General features: G+C 37.1%; 1 protein-coding gene across 1 annotated transcript; it reads right to left on the bottom strand.

Annotated features, from left to right (window-relative positions):
* Window positions 1–23: 23 nt before the first annotated feature.
* Window positions 24–22,629, bottom strand: WDR41 (WD repeat domain 41). The gene is made up of 13 exons (XM_082074092.1): window positions 22,516–22,629; window positions 18,721–18,836; window positions 14,628–14,676; window positions 12,638–12,769; window positions 12,210–12,272; window positions 11,609–11,720; window positions 10,227–10,289; window positions 9,197–9,307; window positions 7,774–7,958; window positions 5,972–6,093; window positions 4,867–4,955; window positions 2,948–3,081; window positions 24–1,131 (listed from the first exon to the last, which is right to left on the bottom strand). The coding sequence occupies exons 1-13, from the start codon at window positions 22,564–22,566 to the stop codon at window positions 979–981; spliced, it is 1,380 nt and encodes a 459-aa protein (XP_081930218.1). The 5' UTR covers window positions 22,567–22,629; the 3' UTR covers window positions 24–978.
* Window positions 22,630–23,327: the final 698 nt, after the last annotated feature.

Here is a 23,327-nt window from a genome sequence, read left to right as displayed (position 1 = left end):
AACACATTGTGTACTTCAAAGATTTTTATTTTTGAACTCTGAAATACTATTTATCCTTACAAACTTTGTGCAGATTTCTCTGGAGTCAAACTTCAGCTGCAAATATAGTATTAATCTAGCACAAGTGTTCTGCTAGTATTAAATACATCAACTGCTACCGCTTCAGAAAATATTTTACATCCTGAAAACCCACTGTAAGGTCAGTGCTTTTTATTAGATACAAATTAATTTGATAAATGCATTATGGAAAGACTAAGCTAAACCAATCACACTTCATGCTAGACATGTTAATGGTGCTGTATAAACTCCAGCAGTGTAGATTAACCCACAGTGAAAATGCAGCTACTACAAGCAAGGATCATCTATATATCCTGTTTTACCAAAAATTAAAATCTAGCACACCAGTATTGCCTGCTTTTCTTTCTTGCTCTTACCCTTAGTGCAGGGTAGTAATTTCAAATCTTTAAAAAAAAAAAAAAATATATATATATATATATATATTTGAGAACTGTTTCTCTTTGAGTTTTCTGTCAATACATAAATCTGAGCCATCAGTGACTGAAGTTTACCCTCAAGAAATGAATTACATAGAGCAGGAAGCCTTTCTGCACATAACGCTGTGGAATGCCCCCAACTGCTTTAGTTATCCATCTAGGGTTTTTCACAAATCTTAATTGACATCCACCCACGATATTTTTAAACATTAACAATAATATTAGAAATTATTTAATGAGTCATCACTATCTTCAGTCTTCCAAGAGAACACCATTTCTGCTGACAGAGTAAGCCACTTAAGTTTCGACATGCAAAATCCTCCTTTGAGAGGAGTATTAGCAACTAATAAAAATTCCAATACAAAATATGGTATTAAGTGTAAACCTTACTGGTAGTCACGTTCTCAGTAGTTCAGACTTTATTTTTCACACTCACATTTAACACACATCCAGTTTATACACAGATAGCCTGTATTTCAGCAATTTAAGATCTGAGCTGCAAATCACCATTTTGTGACAATTTTTGAAACAGCGTTAAACTGCGAAGCCTAGATTCTCGTGCACCATCCTTCCACAAAATAATGAGGTGGTCAGCAGAGCACGTGGCCAGTCCCAGTTCACCAAAGTACAGGAACATCTGCAATGAAATCACTGCTATTACCATGATGCCCGCATGAGATTGTCAGCTTGCTTAAATGCTCAGTGTACAGCTGGACTAACAAATACATGTGTCTGAAATTGTCCTGCTTGCACACACGGATGAAAAATCACAATGTATACTTTCTACATGTTTGTTAAAAAATCTCTACATGAAAACACCTCTTAAACAGCACTTCACACTGAAAGACCTCCGTTTAGGAAAAGCAGTAAAGCCTTACAGATAGAGAAGCTAAAGTACAGAACATCGAAGAAATTTGTTCCAAGTCAGCAGTAGAATAGTGAATAACTTGCGTGAACTCTGTTCCCCTGGTTTCTTAGGAACAGAAGCCACTGTTCACTTGGGTACACTGTCCCCTTTCCACACAACACCACAGGCTACCATCACCAGGGCCAGAAGGATCAAAGAGTAAACAACTGTGACAGACATCAGCATGTGCCTGGTCACACAGAGGAAGCCAAACCAGCAACAGCTGCAACACAGGAGAAAAATACAGCAGCAGTGGAGTGATTTTGCAAGACCAGTGGAGCTGAGAAGTCATGCATGTGGAGGACTTGGGAGTCCTCCACAAGGCTGCCTACATCTAGGCACTGACTGCAGTTCAACACAACTGCCAACAGAACCAAGTCATGTAAGGACACTATGGCATGCCTCCAGTGTCCTGACTCTTCAGCTTGTGGAAGGGATCTGCACACGGGAAGCATTCAGGCCAAGGACTGTGCTACAGCCCACCTGCACTGGGAAAAGCCACCTACTAGCTATGCAGTCCAAGTAGAAATACTCTGGCCAAGCTCACATCTTTGACCAACACATTTCATCACCATGCAACATTTCCAGCCTCAACTGCTCCAGTCTGCCCATAGCTTAAAAATAGAAATTTCCATATGTAGAATACTGCAGAAAATCACATCCACCATCACCTCAGTTACTCCTTGGCTCTGCAGCATCCCAGCAAAGAACAAACATGTGTCTCTCACCTCCTTTGCTGCACCTCTTGCTGAATTACACACTATGTCCTCTTTCTTAGATAGCAACTATCCGTACTGATAATAGGGTGTCTTCAAGCAGTTTTTCCCAAAAAAAAAGATGGTAGAGAGAAGCAGAAAGCCTTGCAGAAATCCCTGTAGCAGAAAGGTTCACCTTCTGAAAAAACACTCAGTCTCATGAATACTTGTGAGCAAAACTACTCCAGAACTACACTGCTCCTCTCTATCTGCCCTTTCTCCTGCTCCTGCCAAGAATGTGTATAAAAGTCCACTATAGGAAAGTGATTTGTTACTCAAATAGCTTTGTCTAATACAAAAAGGTGTGGAGGGAAAATGCCATTTGAAACATAAAACATACTCTGTTAGGCAGACAGAAGCACAGAATGGTAGCTAGTATAAAATTAAAATATCTCCCTAAGGCTCATAGCACAAAAGGCTAAGAAAGTCTTCCAAGGGTTTTTTTATATAAGCCCTCATTTAGGTTGAGAACTTAAGATGAAATCTGGAACAAACAAATTATTCCCAGCTGTATCATTTGTAAGACCTCAACAGATTATCTGTACCATGTACATGTGTGCCTGCATACACAGTCCTCAGGTATCAGTGAGTATCTGAGTTCTCATTAGAACTTTAAGTGAGTATATATTATTGTTTTCAAAATGAATTAAATACACCACATAACAACATGTTCCCAGCCTCCAGAGGCCAGACAGTTGAAAGCTACAGCTGCTTAAGAAACACTGCAAAAATTACATCAGTAAGTGAAATTCACTCATGAAATTCACTTGTTCTTATGAGACCTGACCTACCTGCACAGCTGATGAATGACCAATTAAATCACCAACCAATTCCAAGAAATACATAGGTGCATTCTCCTGCATCTTCTTAGCAGCTTGGTTTGCCTGCTTGTTTGCCCTTCCAAATCCCCACATATTGAAAAACCCTGGAAAAAAAAAAGGCAAAAATCACAAATACAGTTTATTTCTTCTATCTAAAGAGAGAACTACACGAGTCACTTAAAATCTACAAGCAGGACAGTCTGCATGGCAAACTGACAGTAGCATTGTGCTGCACAGCATTTCTACATCTAGGTTATTCATCTTGAGTGGGGAAGGAAGCATAGCTAGTTTGCTTTTTGGCTTTACTAGACATAACTTAGCAAACATGTTGAATTACACACCTGGATAAGACAATATAGAGATTTAGCAAAAAATCCACAGTTTGCCTAAATGAACAAACTGAACAGCAAAGGCAGATGAGGAACAGTGATGTTTACCTCCTGAACTCCTCCTAAACTGTTACTTGTGCACAGAGAAATGCGGTACCAGTCTCTATCCTGTGTTCCTGCAGTAAGGCATTAGAATGCTGGCCTACAAGTAGGAAGCAAGTTTCTGACACTGAATTGCCTGTTTCTATACTGTCCACTGGCTTTCTCCTTCAGATTTAAAACTATCAGCCAAACTGGAGTGTATAAATAGTACGCCATATGTTCCATTTAGGTAAGAAGAAAATACACATCTGCCACACAGCCTCCAGAAGAACTATGTAGTAATACTGACAGAAGTAAGAAAGTTTGTTTCTGTATACAATGCAGTTCAGACTTTCTTCCTAACCCTTCCCTCAGCTCCATGAGCACACAAAACAAGAAGTGCACTAGACCCTGGCCCTGGTGCAAGCGAGATAACTGGAGAGATGAACTCTACTTTATTCTACTCTACTTTATTCCTTAGAAAAAAAATAGAGCAAATCAACAGCAGTCTACCCATCTCACTACTACATATGGTTGCTTTCAAATATCTCCAATCACAGAAGTTATAAATTTCCAATGTGAAACCAAATACCACTTGTCAAAATAAGAAGCAGAACTGTGTATAATAGATCAGCTGTCACCAGCAATACGGAAGGCAGAATATTTGTGAAAAAGTGTTTCTAAATCAACCCAGGCAGCAATAACGTACTTGCAAAAATTACCATCAGCAGGTGAATAGCCAAGTAGACAAGATACATTAGGAAAATTATTCACAGCTCAAATAAAAAAACCTCCTACGAGAGAGTAACAGCTCATTACTGTTCCCAGTCCATAATACTAATTATATTGTCCAGAGTACCTGTCTAAGAACACAACTATCAGTGCCCAGGGAAGCAAGTGCTACACAGGCAGGCTCTGTACTTGGGAAAAATGCTTCCTAAAACACTAGCAGCTAGCCCTGAGGGCTACAATGCTCAGACGTAGTACGTGTGGTTGGATACAGCCTCAAAGTGAGTCCCAGTGTTATTCCAAATTCAAGGAGGAGACAGGGAAAACCTTTTTTTTTCTGCCAGCTTCTGATCTGCAAGCTTCTCTTTAGCTTTCATCACAAGGTCCTGCAACTATTTATTCTTGCATGGTGGACGATCCAGCACTATTCAGTACAAGCAGAAGTAAATCAAGGTTTCTCAGGAGAGGTCATAATTTTTGTTAAGACAGCTGATAAAACTATAAACTCTAAATAAGCTTTATGGCACAGAACAGCTTCAGCTGGACCTTCTAACTTCCCACAGCAGACCTCAGAAGGCTTGTGGACCCATGTCTTTTTCAGTTTCCCTCCCACACCTGTTATCAGTTGCTTGAACACAAGACATTATCTCTTCTTACAAAGCCTGTAAGCCTGTATTCCTACATGGCGAATACTGGGTTTCTTGTTACCCTTTTATAAAGCTTCTTTTCACCACCCCACTACTAGCAAACCTGTTGGAACCGGTTCAGGTGGCAGCTGCTGCTTTTCTCGGAGCTCCCAAATGCGCACGCTGCCATCTTCTGAACAGGAGATCAGCTGCCTGTAAAAACAGTTGATAAGCAACACCAGCCCGAATACTGATCTGTGCAAGTCACCTTGTGATGTTTCTATAAAACAGACAGCAAGTGCCTCAGGTTCTACAAAAGTTTGCTAGAACTCTCCAATGTAGCGGGACATCCAGATGTTCCATATAAAACAAGGCACATTTTTAGCAGGACAAACTACAATGGACTTGCAAAATAGGTGGAAAAAATTACACATTTTCAACCCCATTTGAAAAGCCTTCCACTCTGTAAAACAAATGAAAACCCCCAAATCTAGACTCTGCAAACATGGTTACGTAACTGGCTTCCATAACATTACTTTCATTAAGCAAAACCGTATTTTTTTTCTTATGTTATGGAAAAATAACAAAAGGAAAGATACTCCTTTTTGTCACATGTTTAAAACCGTTTAGAACAGCACATGCATTTGCAAGATCAGGATCCTAATTTTTATCTTCTGACAGACTTTTGCTCTATTGAACAAGAGTACGAAGAAATATAACGACACAACTATTAGATTATATATATGTAGCATATTGTCCAACTTGTCCGTTGAAATAAATTCCAGTTAGAAATTCGGCACTAATGAGCAAAGGCTGGAAGTTATTTTTTGTTAAAACAAACATTTCAATTGTTGTAAAATATTTAGTGAAAAATATTTACTGAGTATGACAGAGGCCTTTGCTTTATGGAAGTAAAACGCTACTAACCTGTATTTTCACAGTGCAGACAAAAGTGCTTTATCAAGTCTCATTTTGAAAATAACCAAGATATTTTACTCTGAGCCTGTTCATCAAGCATATTGGATTACAAGTTTTTTTAAAACTGAATTAAAACAATGCATTAAAAAAAAAAAAAAATCAGATTGACAAGCTCTATCTAATAACAACAGATCAAACTAAAGATCAAGGCCCTGCCCAAAGAATCAGATGCAGCTTTGCCGACTGTCTCTAGCCATCCCTCAAGTTCTGCATTTCTTTATTGCATTAACAAAATGTACCATGACTTGTACCTGTTTGGAAGCTTCTCAATGTGCAGTACAGAGGAATCGTGAGCCGTTCTCTGGCAAGCAATCACACGCTTCATTTGAAGATTATATACGTATATGCCTTTCCCAACAGCAGCAAACACACACTGGAAAGAAAATTCAATGGAACAACTTACAGAAACAGATACTGAAAGATCACTCTGCGTGTAATAGATTTCCAGCAGTACTATGATGTCATCCAACCCACATTATCTGGCTTGTTTCTGTTCTGTACTCCAAGCAGTTTTTAAATTTCTTTATTTTCATCCTGTAGTTACAATTTAAGCAGAAACCACTGAAATCAACACATCAACACATTTCCTTAATTAAAAATTTATGTTCTTACACTAAAATAATGCTCTGTGTTTTGACAAACTCTTGTTTTATCAACAAAGACTGAGAATACAGGAAGCTGCTCTGCATTTTTGCCACCTTTTTAAAACTTAACTGAAGCTGTACAAAGAGGTATTGCTCAACCATTTGGGCTCTACTGAGTGTAGAAAAGTAACTCTCTCACAGAAAGGTATTAAAAAATACTGCAAAGATCTAGAACAATTTTGCACTTTCTATTTCAGGGCATAACACTAGAATTACTTTTTCTTTCACCATTCAAAAGTCTCACAATAAATAAAATTCTGCAGCAACTTGTTTAGTTCAGTCCCATGAACAGAAGAAAGTCCTCAGCAGCCTCAGATTCCACATTCAATATTTTAACTATTTCTGAATTCCCAAAACTATTTTTCCCTGCCTTAAAACACATCTTTTGTAGCTTTCAAGCAGGGAATCAAAATGTTTTGAAGCCAAATTATAGAACTTTTCCTGAAGAGGATCGGCTTTTTGCTCCTTCTAGAATGAAGCACCCACAACAAAATCATTGGAAATTCTACCTTTAGAGACAACTACACCTCCTTCCCCCAACACCCACAGCCCACAATGTTTCTCTCTCCAGTATTTTATGAATGCTCTTTTGACAGACAAATGTGTCAGGTGACTACTTGGTCCTCAGCCTACATTCAGGTTTTTCCACAGCTTTTATTTTGCTACAGCTCATGTTTCTGAATCTGTTTCTAAGAATCCGTTTCTTAATTATTGCCTAGCAAAGGCTCCAAAACAGAATCCCACTGTACCCTAACTATGAAACATCTTTTCTTTTGCCACTAACAGTTGGTAGTATTTCACAAAAGTAAATAACCTGAGAATTTTTACTTTTTCCTGAACAATAAATGGGTTCTGCCTGAGTATTCCAACAAAGAACTCCTGAATTACCTCCAAAGTGTGATTAGAGTAGACTGAATTTTGGACCCATATTTGTGCTCTTTACAATTGAGGATAGCCCATCTGAACAGAAGCACAAATGTTTGTTTACTACTAAGCACAGACATATGCCTATTACTTAAGTCACTTCATAGTACGTTAAGTTCAAGAGGCGCATTTATCATGGAAAGTGCATTTCCAGAACCATGGAATATGAAGCATGTATGCCATCAAAACATGTACCTCCTGTTTATATTTCTCCAGTGGTACTGTAAAGAACTAGTAAGTCTTTGTCAGTCAAAAATAAATACTGTTGTGATGGTCCATTATGTCCGTTCCCACACCATCAACATATTATGCCTTCAGTTAGATCAATGACCAAGTTTTTAATATAAAAAAAATATATATAAAAAATGTTGTTGTATAAAAATAGCTGTGCACATTTTAAATAAGCAAATTGAAAACCCTTGGCCTTCCGTGGTAAGGTCATGCTAGCTCACATAAAGTAGTTTACTCTGTTTAAAGCTTTTTACCTCCTCATCAGATGTTAGGTGTTGAACAGAAGTTTCATTTGGGCTTTGGGATAATTTTATTTCTGTCTGTGCATCTGGATTGACAGAGGAGTCCCAGAAGTTGCACTCAGATGCCTGTTCTGTCCAGTCAAGTGCATCCCAAACTATTAACTCACCCACATGAGAACCTGTTGCAAAAGTCGAGTCTAGAGAGGGAAAAAACAATGATATTAGAAAGAAATATCCATTTCACAAAAAAATTACAACCCTAGAAAGCTGTGAGCTCATTTTCAAGTGAAGCTATGTAGAATATGCAATATGTAACTGACCAGACAAAAACCTATCCTTTAGGTAAATACACATTTTTTTTACCTAGCATTGCTCAGATGAGCAAAAGGAGATGGGCTCTCTCTTGTAAAATTAAAATTAGGACCAAGAACATTCACCAGCCACAGTGCACACTACAGTATAGCAAAGGCAAGGAACACCACCAGTAGTATGTACAAGCATTTAAAGTTCATTTATTGCTGACATGCAAAACACTTCTATTCCTTGGACAAGCAGGTACACCTCAGACACAGAAATACTGATCACTAATAAAATGGATGACTTAATGGCAAGATTGAAGTAGCTGCTTATGACTTTGTTAAACACACTTGGAAAGGAATTTTTTCAATAATACTTAACGCAGATAGCATACTGTCTTTTTAAGCCTAGTATTGCTCCCCCTTCATAATCAAAAAGGAGAAAATAAGAGCAACAGGAAAGCCTAGAAACAACTACCAAGTTTTCTTTTTTCCAGTTTCATGTTACCTCTGTACCACAGTCCCCTTGTGCTGAAAAGGCTGACACAAATAAGCCCACAGACAAATATACATTATCACATTTGGAATAACTTGTCCTAGGCTCTGGGAGTGCTTCATAGAAAAAGACAGGGAAGAATAAAGTAGAGGTTGATACCTGTAGCAGAGTAAACAGAATTTCAGGTAATAGCTCAGTATTGCCCTAATGAGCAACAGAGCCTCTAAATAATGGATCTACGTGCAGGCCCACACCCGCACACCCAAACTTTCAGTTATCTTGGGACTACAACTGCAAGGGACTTGGCATGGTATATTCCATTTTAAGAATCAGAAGAAACATGAAGAAACAGCACTTTAAATTTTCCCAACAGGAAAAAGATGCAGAGTTCCACTCCCATCAATGATGCTGCCTCTTTTGTGCCTCTTCTACATTGTAACCTGCCTGGTTTCACTTCATTCTTGATCCATAAATAAGCCCATTATATTTTCACATTTCACTATCTTTGCAGCTACACAGGAAGGTACATCTACTAGTTATGAAGTTTCACTCCAGTTTAAATTTTTGTCCTAATGAAAACGCCATAGTTTAAATATCCCCCTGGTAACTAACAAAACCAGTAACATTATAAAACGACTCTTACCATTGACACTGACTAATGACAAAATGTTATCCTGATGGTCAACAAGGCGTTTTACTTCCAGGACATTCCAACCTTCAGACCCATAATTTGAAGGAATCAACCTAAAAATTACTTCCAAGATAGAGAGAGGAATTCTCTAAATAAGCTTTAAAATTCAGAATAAAATGTAGCTATGCTTAAATAAAACATAACGTTTTCAGAAAGACAGAAACTAACACATTATAAAAGAGACAGTACAAGATGTGCAAAGCCATTTATTACCACTTGTAACACCAAAAACATGGGAATAAATTTTGTCAGTGTTATTATTAAGGCCTCTTGCTACAGTAACTATAGGGTAAAACATCTCAGCCTAGTTACTCTGAAATTCAGAGAACTGGTCAACACCTGACGCTGCAGAAAGCAGAAGTGAAAAGTATTAGACGTCTCTATAGATCAGCAAACAAAAAGCAAAAGGTCTTTCGTAAAGTCTTCTCTGACTGAAAACTATTATACAAAAGGATACAAAATGCTCTAGTAAGGCAATCAAGATCACCAGGAATTAAGACCTTATTTTAACCAGTCTTGGAATTTCTTTTATAACTCAAGGGCACTACAAAGGAACTGCACAAAGTTCAGATTGAAGTTTACATTGCATACCGATGTCTAAACACAAAAAGACTATTTTTAATTTGATCCTGATTCTTTGACGAGAATATCAGATTGCTATTTTTCAGCTAAGTGGTTAATCATGTTGAGCAAACTCTTTTGTTTTGCTGATTCGGTGCCTACTTTTTCTCCTGGATTTTTTTCCGTATTCTGAAATTAAACTAATTTTACAAAATGCCCTTAGTTAAAAGGCTCTCCACCAACAGCTAGATGACAATTTACAGTTTGCATACACAGAAAACCCTGTCTCCAAATGAGCAACAGAAAACATCACATTGTACCATTATAGTTTTGGACAGTGGAAGATCAGCAATATCTAAGGTCCCTGATCTTGGTATAGGAGGCTTCAGAGAAACACTTAACAGAAATGCAGCATACTCACTTAGCTCTTTGCCAACAGCTGCCGCAACACAATTTTTAGGCAATTCAATCAAAGCACTGATACCTTTGAAAAAATAAAGGAGATAAGGGACAAAAGTATGTTTGTTGGCCACAAGAACACACAGCAAATTGTTAATTCCTTATTAATAAAGTTCTTCATAATCCTCCTTCCACTTACAAGTTATCATCAAAATAAAAGCACATCGCACGAAGTGAAAGTTAAGTGGCATTGGAAGTGAACAGATTACCTTAGGTGGAGGTAGAGTCAGGAGTTTTGGTCCTGAATCTAGCTGAACTCTGAATGTCAAACCTGAGGTGAAGCTGAGAGTAAATAATCTTTTTATTCTACAGTTAAGATGTTTATGTTGTAATGCTGGACAATATTAAGGACACTGAGACTCTAAACATAGTCAGTGCCGAAGTCATTAGACACTGATGCTACTGCAGTGTGCATAATACTAAAATATCATGTAGAGCCAGATGAAGAAGAATAGATCACAAGATAAACGTCCAGCTTGCTGTTACTCTGCCTTCATCCTCCACAGAATTCCCCCATTCTGTGCTGCAACACCATTAAAGGAAAATTCCCCAAGGAATAAGCAATCTGCACATCCTGTTGACACCCTGTACACAAGTTTCAATAGCACCTCATGCTAAACACTCGAGCACCATTTCCAGCTGGTATTTGACATGATATTTTGTATTGAACCAAGAGAAGTATTAATATCCTCAAGGATTCAGAAGGTTTTGCCTATCACTGCTTCATTCTATGACAAAATAAGGAAAATATTGGTTCGATTTTTTAATGCAATTAACAGATTCATAGGTATCTTTGTAAAGTATGGCAATAATAAGCAACAGTTTTCTTTGCACAGACAGATTATATATAAGCTTATTAACAAAAAAGCATGATTGACATTGAGATCCAATTACATTTACTGTATTTCTATCAAAACCTGCATTTTCTACATAAAAAGTACTGATCTTAACAATTAAAAAAAAAATCTTTACTCCTTTACTACTACAAACCGTTACTTAAGAATAATAAAACTCCCACTCGTTCACAGAGAAGCAGTCAAAGGATCTGGCTTGTGTTACAGTAAATATGTATAAGTTAACATCCAAGGACTAGCCCTGTAAGTTTGAGGTAATGTACAGTGTTACAGAGATTTGACATATTTTAAAATTCACACAGCACAGGAGATTAAAAGCAGTCTTAATTCTGAAACTATTAAGTCTGGCATTTTAAAAAAATAGAGAGTGGCTCTAATACATAATGTTATCATTAGAATTAAAGAGAATTTGCCAAGTTGGTTTTGCATCATTATACAGATCCATTTCACTTGCACTTTAACAGCTATAATGAGTCATTTACATTTTTACCTGCATCAGTAAGATGACTGCTCTTACACAAGAGATCTAATTTTCGGTTCCAAACACATAGATCACTCCCTCCAGACAACCATACATCCAGTCTTTGAAGAACTGTCAAACACTGCAGAACAAAAATCAGATATATGTCCCCTGCAAAAGTTCTACAGGGAATTTCTCAGTGAAATTATCACGAGCTTTAGCTAGATAAAGCTGTAAGTATTATGAAATACAGTTCTAAGGTGTCACTTTCCTGAGAAATACATTTAATTACATACCATGTTACATTTTTCTGCTGAAAAACAGATTTTTCAGTGATTTTTTTTCTACTATTCAATAAATAGTTTAACTGTAGATTGAAGTTTCCAACACAGTAACAAAATCAAGCCATAAAAATGACCTTTTTTCTACATCTTTCAAAAAGAAAATTGATGTATTAAGAGTTCCAAAAACAAATTAAGAAACATGCCTACTTCTCAGCCACTCATTATGTACCTGTTCTTAAACCAAACTGCTGTTTAACACAACTGTCCATAGGGCCCAATGAGCAATAAATAATAGAATTATTGTATATAACAAAACAAGAGACATACCTAGGGTTTCCTCAGCTTACCTTTACAGTAGAATGGAAACATGACACTTTCTGAACCTGTCTGCCACTAGTGCAGTCCCAAACCTGACTTTATTCATTAAGGAAACTGAAAGGCTTTTATATATTATGAATGTAACTGCTGTGTTTGTAACTAAATAGCAGATTGTGAAATAGGTATGCAGAGACTCAGTATCCTAAACCCTGATTGTCTTCAATATTTGGCCAAAATGACATATTAATAAAGGTCTGTTACGGATTCATTTTTGTAGCAAGGATTGCATCCACTTGTGAGCAATAACTAGTAAAATCCTAGTGTAATCCAATTAAACCTACTGGATATTAACAACCAAAAAACTTAAACAACCTGCAGCCTGCCTCAATGCTACCTTTAAAAATAAAAACCAACAGAAGCCCATAGAAATTTGAATCCTCTCCAGATCTAGGGATACAATAACTGTTCTATCAGCTGATGCTGTTAAAATCAAATGTTTTTTTTCTTCAGAAGCATCTGGTGAAGAAAATGGCGCTATAGCTGTAATTTTCTGTGTATGTCCATGAAGTTCAAAAAGTTTTTCTCCAGTCTGAAAAATAAAAACACAGAAAACTAAGTGTAAAATTTGGAAAATGCCTACTGCAGCGTGTAACATAGGTACAAAATTACTTTTGAAAGCAAGAATATCTGAGAGTCTAAAATCTCCCTTTCTAGTGTAATTTATGGATTTACTTCTTATTACCTTCAATATTGTTCAAGATCTTACCCGGAATTAAATAACGTCTTAAGTTTAAGTGTTAAATCACTCTCAGGGTAAAACAAACAAACACACAACCTATCAAACAAGCAAATACTTCTCTAAAAGCCCTTAGGAACTAAATTCTGTATTAAACTCATTTCATTTCAATGCAAATATTGGTCATTCAGCTTTTTTAATGGATACTACAGTAATCCAGATCTGTTGACAAACCCTCTCTTGAAAAATTTTATTATTTAATTTAATTATTATAAAAACCTGAACTATATTTATGGCAAATACAGTGCTGCCTATTTCCTGACAGCTTTTTTTAGTATGTATATTATGTATAGCTTCAAGCTGGTAGTTTAGATCTAAACTGTGGCTACTTCTGCTCTCTTTAGTTAGATGACAAAACTCTACAAACAGAAGCATACTCGCATTTTAAATATACAATGAAAGTACAGGGTAATTTTAACTGTAAACTTCTTTACACTTGCGGGTTAAGTTTCTAAATTAAAACTACAGAGGACTTGCTTTAGCAAAAACATAATAAAAATCCTACAGATAGAAAATGGAACTCAGTTTCTAAGCTGGATATCTAAATGGCTTTTACATTCATAGACTGCTCAGAACACTGAGTTGATATACGCACATATATGGTTTTGAATATTCAAACTCAACTTGCTTTTCCAAATTATAGAATTACAAAAGGTCTCCAACAACAGCAAAGCACTAACTGAAACTGCTCAAAAGAGAAGTTTCAAGTTCTCCCTTCTGTATTGTAAAATTAGGCCATCATAAATGTCACACATTTTTCAGAAAGTTTCTAAAAAAGTTTAAAGTCTGAGATTTTTTTTTTTCCTCAATTTGAATGTTTGGTACTCACAGTTTTGACAGCACAGTGTCTCCCTTTTAGATTTCATATTGAACTAACTTGTATACTAGCCCTCCTTAACAGAGGTCTAACATGCATCCCTAGTCTATAATTTTATTGATACAAAGACACTGAGCAGAAGAGCAGAACAGAACACTGTTTCCATTATCTTAATTATTATTAATTAATTATTTATTATACTAATACACCTAATGTCTTAGTAAGGTTTTCAAAAATTATAAGATCTTATCATGGCAAGCAATTAAGGCTTTTTTTCTGCACTGCATGAAATGTTTGACTTACACTGACTTTGGTGTCTTTCCAATACCATTTTTGTCAGCTTTCCAGTTAGTCTAATCAGTTATAACACAAAAAGGTATTGCTAATAGAACCACTGAAATGTACTTAACACTTAAGTATATATATTAATGTCTTCAGGATTGGGACATTGTTACATATTTGTTGAGTTAGTAGTCAGCATTTCAGTGTTTACCGCAAACACCAAACATTTTAAAAGAAGAATCAAAGCCACAAGTTCATACACACTTCTGCTTTTCACATAATTATTTCATGTCAAATCTTTCTAAAAATCACTATGTCTTCCCAAAACATTCTAACTTTTAAAACTTATTGTTCTCTTGGGTTCACAGAATTTTTACCTTCATAGTTCCCCTTTCTAAACAAAGATTTGACAGACTCTCTACACTTAAACATTTTAAACAGTAGCTCTGCAGCAATTCCTATTTATTCTGATTTTTCGCTACTAGACATTTCTAACTTTCCCTAACTTTTACCCACTCCATGGTACACAAGCTACCCCCCAAAAGAGCTAACCTGAGCATTCCAAAGAAATACAATTCCATCATCTCCTGCAGATGCAAACCTGAAATAAAAAAAAAAAAATAATAACTTTAAAACCTGTGAAAACATCAATGTAGCATAAGGTAATGGAAAAGCAGCAAACAGTTATGTAAGAAAAATATTTACAACATATATCAGACTCTGGCTTTAAAGAATAAATATGTATTTGCAAATCCCAATTACAGTTTATAAACTGAAGCCAGTACATATGAAGAGGTGTTTATCAACACATACTTACATAAGAACAAGGCTTTAGAATTTCAGTATATAATATTATAAATAGAATGCCACATTACTGAACCAATTCTCTTGTTAAAAAAAAAAAAAAAAAAACAAGATCTTGCACACCTAATAAAAGCAAAGTCCAAAACCAAATATTATTGGTCAGAGCCAACTGACTAAAAGATATTTTAAAAGTTACAAACCAGGTTCATATTATCATGTTCATCTCAAATTAACTAAGTTTGACCTACATTCAATCTTCTTCCTTAGGCTAGAGCGAGTATCTTACCATCTGCCTATATCTGCACCATATCACCACCACAGCTACAGTGTAGCTGAAGCACACATCCCAGCTATCCCTGTAAGAGCACTATGAGCTGAGAAAGCCTAGAACAGAAGCAACACCTTCCACAGAAAATTGCATGCAGTTGTTACTTTCAAGTATCTACCTTCTAGTTTCTCCCTTTGTTTTAAGCCTTCACCAAGGGTTAAACAGTTAACACTTAGAGAACCAACTAAGATTTCGTACTATGAACCATAAAGTCATAAAGGAGAGGTTATATCACTTCCAAACATTCTTCTTTTACCAGCTGTGAATGGTTTCATTAACTACATACAAATCCTTTCATTTAGAGTCTTTGCCATCACAGTGTTTGTGAAACTTACAGAATAAGTTTTCAGGCATAAAGCCATACAGTTTTCCCCCACCCCCTCTTTCTTCCGCATAACCTCTTGGTTTACTCTATTATAGTATTAAAAAAATATAAGCTGTACTTTCTTCATCTCTCTCATTATTTTACATCCAATCAAGCCCCTTAATTAAAAAAACTAGTGGAAAAATCAAACTCCTATGCAGACCTCTGATAACATTAATTTCTTATCTTTAGTTGCCTTTTAGCTCTATTATACCTTGTTTTGTCACACCATCAACAATTTAAAATAGTAAGACTATCACAATTCAGCAATAAGCCTTTATATCCCAGTTACTTTCTGGAGTAGCATTTGGAGCTGTGTGCCACTTGAACAAAATTCTGGGAAGAAAAGTTGTGTTTCAAAGAAGGCATGAGTGTAATTCATCAATGCAGAAGCTCAATAGAGTGCTGCTTTGTGTATCTCCCCTGCACCTCCCAACCAGGATTTCTGTTTAAATATAAAGGTATACTGGAGAGTCAGTCATCCTACAATTACATTCTATTCACCAAGGTGGAGATTCATGAGTCACCTGATTTTTTTCCAATCAGGATTACCATCATCTCTAACCTTGTCTATTTCCTGAAGGAGCAAGAAATGGTCAAATAAGCAACAAAAAAGGCTATTCTTAAAATGTGTTATGAACTCTGTTTAGTTTAATGTGTCAAATGCTAGAGTATTACATGTAATTTTATCTCAGTCCATTTCGTGGAAGACTCTTGCTGGGGCTTACCGTTCTTCAGTGATCTCCAATCAATATGAGCCTTATTTCATGTTCAGAAAGTACAAGGAAAAATAAAAAAAAAATAAAAAATAAAATAAAAAAAAACTTTCTGTTACACTTATACAGGATTTATTTAGTATCTTCAAAAACCAATCTGAGAAAATTTTCCACTCACTGGTTTTAGCTGAGCCACTGAGAAAACAAGAAAATCCTTCTGCAAAATTTTCAATAAGATGATATTATCTAAAGACCTGAAGCGTGAAACTTGGCTTACAATAGTTGACAAAAAGCACACAATGGAATAGCTGCAGAAACTAAATAAAAACATTTCAGAAGCTGAGTAACAATACTAATTTTATAAAAAAAAAATCAAGTGAAAAATATTATCAGCTGTTTAACAATCCAGAAACTACCATATTCTTGATAAATAAAACCTTTAAATTACTGTCCAGTGAAGCGACTCTTAAATTCCTCAAACTCTCAGAATTTTAACCAGCTATGTAACTTACTCCTTATCCATATGCTATTTTACAACCTATCTTCAATGCAGCCATCCAGGCTTTAGTTTTACACTGATGATCATTAGTTTAGCTTCAATAATTTACCTGCTAACACACAATGAAGCCCAAAATGGTAAAAGATTTATTTGCATCAGACAGTGTGTGCAATCTAAGGATACTCTGGTATTTCTATAAAGACCAATTACATTTATCAAGTATGTGTTCTGGGAAAAGTGTATTTTGAGGAAAGGTTATTTTAATAACTTGTCGTGGGAAAAAAAAGGACTGAAAAAAACCCCACAAAATTCTTCTGTTTCTATAAGAATCTCCTGTAGGATTACTATAATGTAGAAAAATAAATCTAAAGGCAATGCATGTAACTTTTCTAACATGTACATAGTTATCACATTAAGAATGGAAACTGACATACTACAAATTCTCCATAGAGTCTTCAGTAAAATGTGTATATGTTTATTTACTTATTTTTAATTTACATTTATATTTACAAAATCAGTAGAAAACAAGATTCTGCAGGCATTCCAAATTTGGAAGAGACCACCTGCCTGATCAATGTGCACAGGGAAGGAGAGAACCTCCCTTCACGAAACAGCTGCTGTACACTGCAAAGATATAAGCCACACTGCTACCCATGTTAACTTTGTGTAGTGTATTGTTTAATATATTTTAAATCCTCTTCTGTGTCTAATCCATAAAATATATAAATTACTCCAGCTTCTTAATGGAGGGACTCTCACCTATTACTCACATTGTTAGTTTTAAAGGTTTTCTATTTAATTCTCCACATCAGCCAAGAATCATTACACTTACTGTTGACTAAAGATGTCATAACTTTACTTTTAAGGCAGATAAATATCTCCTCTCTTGCAGCATTATTAACAAGTTATATTAGAGAACATGCAAGGCTAACTTAGAGAAAGATAAGAGAGAAGCCAAGTTGTAACACAAAACCATCATAATTCATTATCTCAGTCACACTTCCGAAGTGGCAATGGTAAATGTAGTGACTTCATCTCTGCTTCATAATCTATCTTTCAACTTTTAGATAACTCCATCCTCAGAGTTTACAATAAAGTTGGACCTAGCTACATGGATCTAAGAACAGAACCAACAAATACTGTCATGGAATATTAAAAAAAAAAAAATGCAAAAAGCTAAAAGTCTGAAGAGTGAAACAAAGAAATAGGTTTCAAAGAAGTACAACAAGTTGAACAAGATCTAATTGGAGGAGATATGTAATGCAGAAATTACACATATGCTGAAATTTACTAAGTAGTCATTTTGAACAAAGTGGTGAAAATTTCAAAACTTGAGAAGTTCAGAAAAAAGTCGCATTAACTGAAGCTCAAGCCAATCAAGCACTAGAGTTTCAGAAGAAAGTATAATAAAATACTAGAAAGTAATAGCAACATTCAATATTGCCGAGAATGTCATGTCCAATTGCTACAGTGTATCTGTAGGAATCTGTTACATTGCTTTGTAGAAGCAAAAGGTGAAATAACAGCTGTCCTCAATTCAAAAACATAAAACACACACGTCCAGAACAGAAGCAGGCACTACTGCATGCTGTCCTGGAAGAAAGTGTGTGCATACATGCACAGAAGGGAACATTCAACCCAGGAACACCTTAAAAGAGAAGGACTGAATTAGCTTAAGGCCTTTCTTTCAAACAAGAAACATAACTCCATCACCATTATTTTCTCACAAAAGTGTAACAAGAGAGGCCAAAAGATGTAGTAACATACCAAGAAAAGGGAGTGTTTGTCCCATGCCTTTTTAAACTCCAGGCTTTTTCTGCCCACCCCCACCAAAAATAAAAAGAGAGGATTAAAAAATATTACTACATTTTAATAAATATTCTCTGAAGTATTGCCAAGGATGCTGTGAAACAATATGAAACACAATTTCATACCTGCAGTCATCTATTTGCACTAGAAATCGTACTATATCTTGATGACCTTTCAACACAAGGAGCTCCGTGTAAGGATTCTGTATTTGTTCTTCACCAATTGTCTGTACAGATGATTTCTAAAATTCATTTAAAAAAAAAATTATTTTGTAGTGACAGAATTATTTTCACCACGTCTTTGCAATGTCTAAAAATGGACTTATAGTCTCATGTGTGAACATATATCTATATTTGCAGTTAAGTTTCTGAAAATCATTATAGATGATCATTTCTTAATTATTCCAAGTAAATTATATCTTTCTATAGCATGTACTTCAAATTATAATATAGCATTTTCTGTTTAACAAAAAACATTTTGTACGCCTTTAATCACTGACACAGTGATGAAAACCCAGTTTAGTCATAAGTTGTCATGTGGAGCCAGCTTCATGACTCAGTTCACCATACATTAATTTTTGCATTAAATTACACCTCTTCCAAGAGGTCTGTGAACCTATCATATCTTTCATCTACTGTTCAATTTTAAAATCCTATATAAAGATGACATTTAAAATAAATAAGAATAAATGCTGTCCTGTTACATAATATATAAATAATCTGTCGGGACTCAATTAACAAAATACCAAAAGAAACTGCTTAAAAAAAAATAGACAGAGAAAGAGAATTATTAATCATCTTACAAAACAGCATCTGCAATTATTCCCAACTAGACTATTAACTAAAAGAACAATCAATCACTCAGAGCAAGCTGATCACCAGGCAGGGTCAATACAATATTGCATAGGACTGCAGTTTCAGGGCACGATAGTTCTGCTGATCTCAATCATAATTTTGTTTCAATAGAAGACAACTTTTTTGTATTTAAGATTTCCACATTCTAGAACAACATGCTACTAGACATTTTTTTTTTTTTTAAAAAAAAAAAAAAAAAGTAATCTAAATAGCTTAGTAGTAACTGAGCACTATCCTCCTTCTAGATTTATTTTACATCACAGTCAATGTCATCTTACTTCCAGGACTCTCAAGAACTTAAATAGAACCTGCACTGTACAACAGTAATTACTGAACACTGTACAACATGCATTAGAGGTAACCCTATGTGAAAGACAAATGTATTATAAGAAATCTGTGTTTATTTTTAAAATAAAGAGGTTGTCAAAATGCTAGTTCTTGTGATTTTATCTTGGTTTTGTGCTATCTGATGCATTTCATGAAGCAACTGTTCCTCATTTTATGCAATTATGTGAGAGTAGCAGTTCCCATTTTAAATAATGCAAGTAGAACCTGTATAGTTACAAAGAAAAGTTGGACAAATATGGAAACTTGGAGTTCACCTGTCAAAAGCTAAACAAACCACTCCTTAAAAAAAATGAGAGTCCTAAAAATCCTAAGCAAATCTCAGCATCACCAAATGACATTAAGAATACTGCAGTCAGAAGACTTCCATTTTTATTTACTAACAGAAACACACATTCACAGAACAATAGTAACATTGCTTTGAAAAAGTCATAATTTGTAACATTAACATCCCAATTCTATATTCTGTTGCTTCCTATTCAGTACAAAACAGTGCCACTTCTTTTGAATAATGTGTCTAATATTATTTTTTCTGAATTCTAAGAATGCCTGCAAATATTGAAAGGTACAGTGCTGATGAAGTACTATAGATAACAAAAAAAAGTTTTTTCCCCCAGTACTGTCACACAACAAGCTATGCTGTCTTTAGATTTAGAGTGCTGGGTTGGTTACATGTGCATTCTTTCTCGGAAAAAAATCTATTTTTGATATAAACTATTAATTGAACTACCTTGTAGCAACACCCAAGTTTTTAGAAGAAAAAGCTACTATAGATGCTGATGCTAATGGAATCCATTCCAAACTTGCAGGCTTTCAGGCAGGACCTGTAAGGATCACTTCAAAAATCAGTAAAAAAAACACAACATTCATCTCAGCTCCAGAACTTCCTATAACCCCTGTGACTCGATGCATTTAAAAGTGGCATTTTCAAAAGCAATTCACAAAATATAGGGATGCAAGAGTATACAGACCTACTTATGTACCTATTATAGAGCATGACAAATTAGATTATATGGAGCATGATGCTACTGCAGTTACACTGTTCCCATTACCAGAGCCACCCTGCTGAAGTCATACACCATCAGTACATGGCCATCAGCTGAAGAGACTCAGGAGCCTAAGTCTAAATGATTTTCAGTTCCATAGTAAAAAATAAATGGGTAAGGAGAAATTCATATTTCATGAATTTAGAACATCTTTGCCAGAGGCTTTCTCTATTCACCCAGTGCAACGTCATTCTAATACATCTGGCCTTTTCATGACTGGCTGAAGCCATAGTACATGAAATAATCACCTTAAGTCCATAGACAACACACTGCTATGGGCTTCCTTATCTATTTAAGAAGACTACACAGAGAATTAATGGTTACCAACATGATCTTTTGATTAACAATACTGCCTAATGTAAGAAAGGAAAAAAAATAGTTTGGGGACTAAACCCTGTCAATATTTCTTACTCAGTTTTTCCACAGAGAAGCAAAACAATCACCATCATGCAGCAAACCAGTGGTGGCAATGGAAACACAAGTCCTGTGAACAGAGTTTAACCAAGCTACAAATGGCAGAATGGAAGAACTGGACCACACCTTGACTCATGCCCATGCTTTATTAAATCACAGTATAATCACACACAGGCACACACACCCACATAATTTCCCATCTTCCTTTTAAAAATAACTGCACATGAACCTGCTAAATATGACTGCAATACAACCAACATTTTGATGGAGAACAAAAGTCAAACATAACAAAACAGGCATTCCCAGACATGGTCATTTCAAATGGCTTCAGACTCAAACTTCCACCGAAGTAACAAATGGCATTTGAAACAAACCATCATATTGTCATGGCTTTCTCACACACAGCAGCTGAAATATAATTACTTCCTCATATTTGTCTAGATTACAAAAGCACTAAGTGATGGGAGCCCAGTAACAGTGTTAATTAACTTCTGTTAAGTCCAGGCTGAGAACTTCAGCAGAGTCCTAGGGACAAGAAAATCCCAGTAATGTCTCCCTCAAATCCAGTAAGACTCTTTTTTCCAAATACGGCAACAGGAAGGATACCAGTGTTCAGTGTACTACATAGCCCTAATTTATGGATGAGAAACTGAAAAGAAATGCTAGAAGACTACTACAAACTACAACTAGGCTATATAACTAATAAGTTACTGCCTTTAATTTACATTATCGACGGCAAAGTCCCCAAGGCAGGACTCCGTATGCTGGCAAGTTATACAACGTAACTCCCACTCGCCCAGGACGCGCTGAGCCAGAGGGAAGAAGCCGGTACGCTCCTGACTGCAAGGGCTCCCAAGCTCGTGGGTCTGCTTCTGTGTATATTTCGCCTCCCGTGTTTCTCTTTAACGAAGCTTGTAACTCCTCCTAACAGCCAGGCAGTCTCACAGACTGCCAGCTGACCGTGACGGGGCGCAGGGCCCGGCGCGTCACCCCGGGACGGCAGATCTGCCCTGGCAGCAAGGCCACGGCCAGCGCGCCCCTTCCTCACAACGCTCCACCCAGACCCAGAGCTCCTCCCGGCCTCCCACCGGCGCCGTGCTGCGTGAGAGCAGCTGATCCCACAGACAGCACCCCCGGCCCGGCCGGTGAGGAGACAACGCTCACCGCGCCAACGGCCGCAACGCTCCTAACGCTCCTCCTGGCCCCGCCTCCCGCCGCCAGATGCTCAGCCCCCTTCCGCCACGCCCGCCCGCCGCCTTACCTCCGCCAGGCCCTGCGGCTCCCGACCGCCGCCGATCAGCCACCGCAGCATCGGGACCGGCACCTGCGTGCCCGCCACGGGCGGCTCGTCTGCGGCAGCCGGCGGCTCGGCGGGATGGGCGGGGCGAGGGGGAAAGGCCTTCTTAATCGAGCTCCCCGCGGAGCGCAGCCCTTGAGTGGGCGGGGCCGAGAGGGGCCTAAGCAATCGATCGCCGAGTGGGTGTGCTGCCGCCGCCGGGGGGCGCTGTGAGCGGGCGGCGGGACCCTCAGGCTGTTTCGCACGAGCCTGTGGGCAAATTCTGCAGTTATAACTGCCGAGTGTATTAATTACATATGACTGACAAATAAAATATTTACTAGCTTTTTATGTACCACATCTAGAATATTGTGTCCAGTTCTGGGCCCCTCAGTTCCAGAAGGACAGGGAACTGCTGGAGAGAGTCCAGCGTAGGGCGACAAAGATGATGAAGGGAGTGGAGCATCTCTGTTATGAGGAAAGGCTGAGGGAGCTGGGGCTCTTTAGCTTGGAGAAGAGGAGACTGAGGGGGAACCTCATTAATGTTTATAGATACATAAACAGTGAGTGTCAGGAGGATGGAGCCAGGCTCTTCTTGGTGACAACCAATGATATGGGTACAGACTGGAACACAGGAGGTTGCACTTAAATATGAGAAGAAACTTCTTCATGGTGAGGGTGACAGACACTTGAACAGGCCGTCCAGGTAGGTTGTGGAGTCTTCTTCTCTGGAGGCATTCAAAACTCACCTGGACACATTCCTGTGTAACCTCATCTAGGTGTTCCTAGTCTGGCAG

Source organism: Streptopelia decaocto, assembly GCF_964273445.1.
Source record: "Streptopelia decaocto genome assembly, chromosome: Z".
NCBI classification, from domain to species: domain Eukaryota; kingdom Metazoa; phylum Chordata; class Aves; order Columbiformes; family Columbidae; genus Streptopelia; species Streptopelia decaocto.
This window is presented reverse-complemented; position numbering and strand designations above follow the sequence as displayed.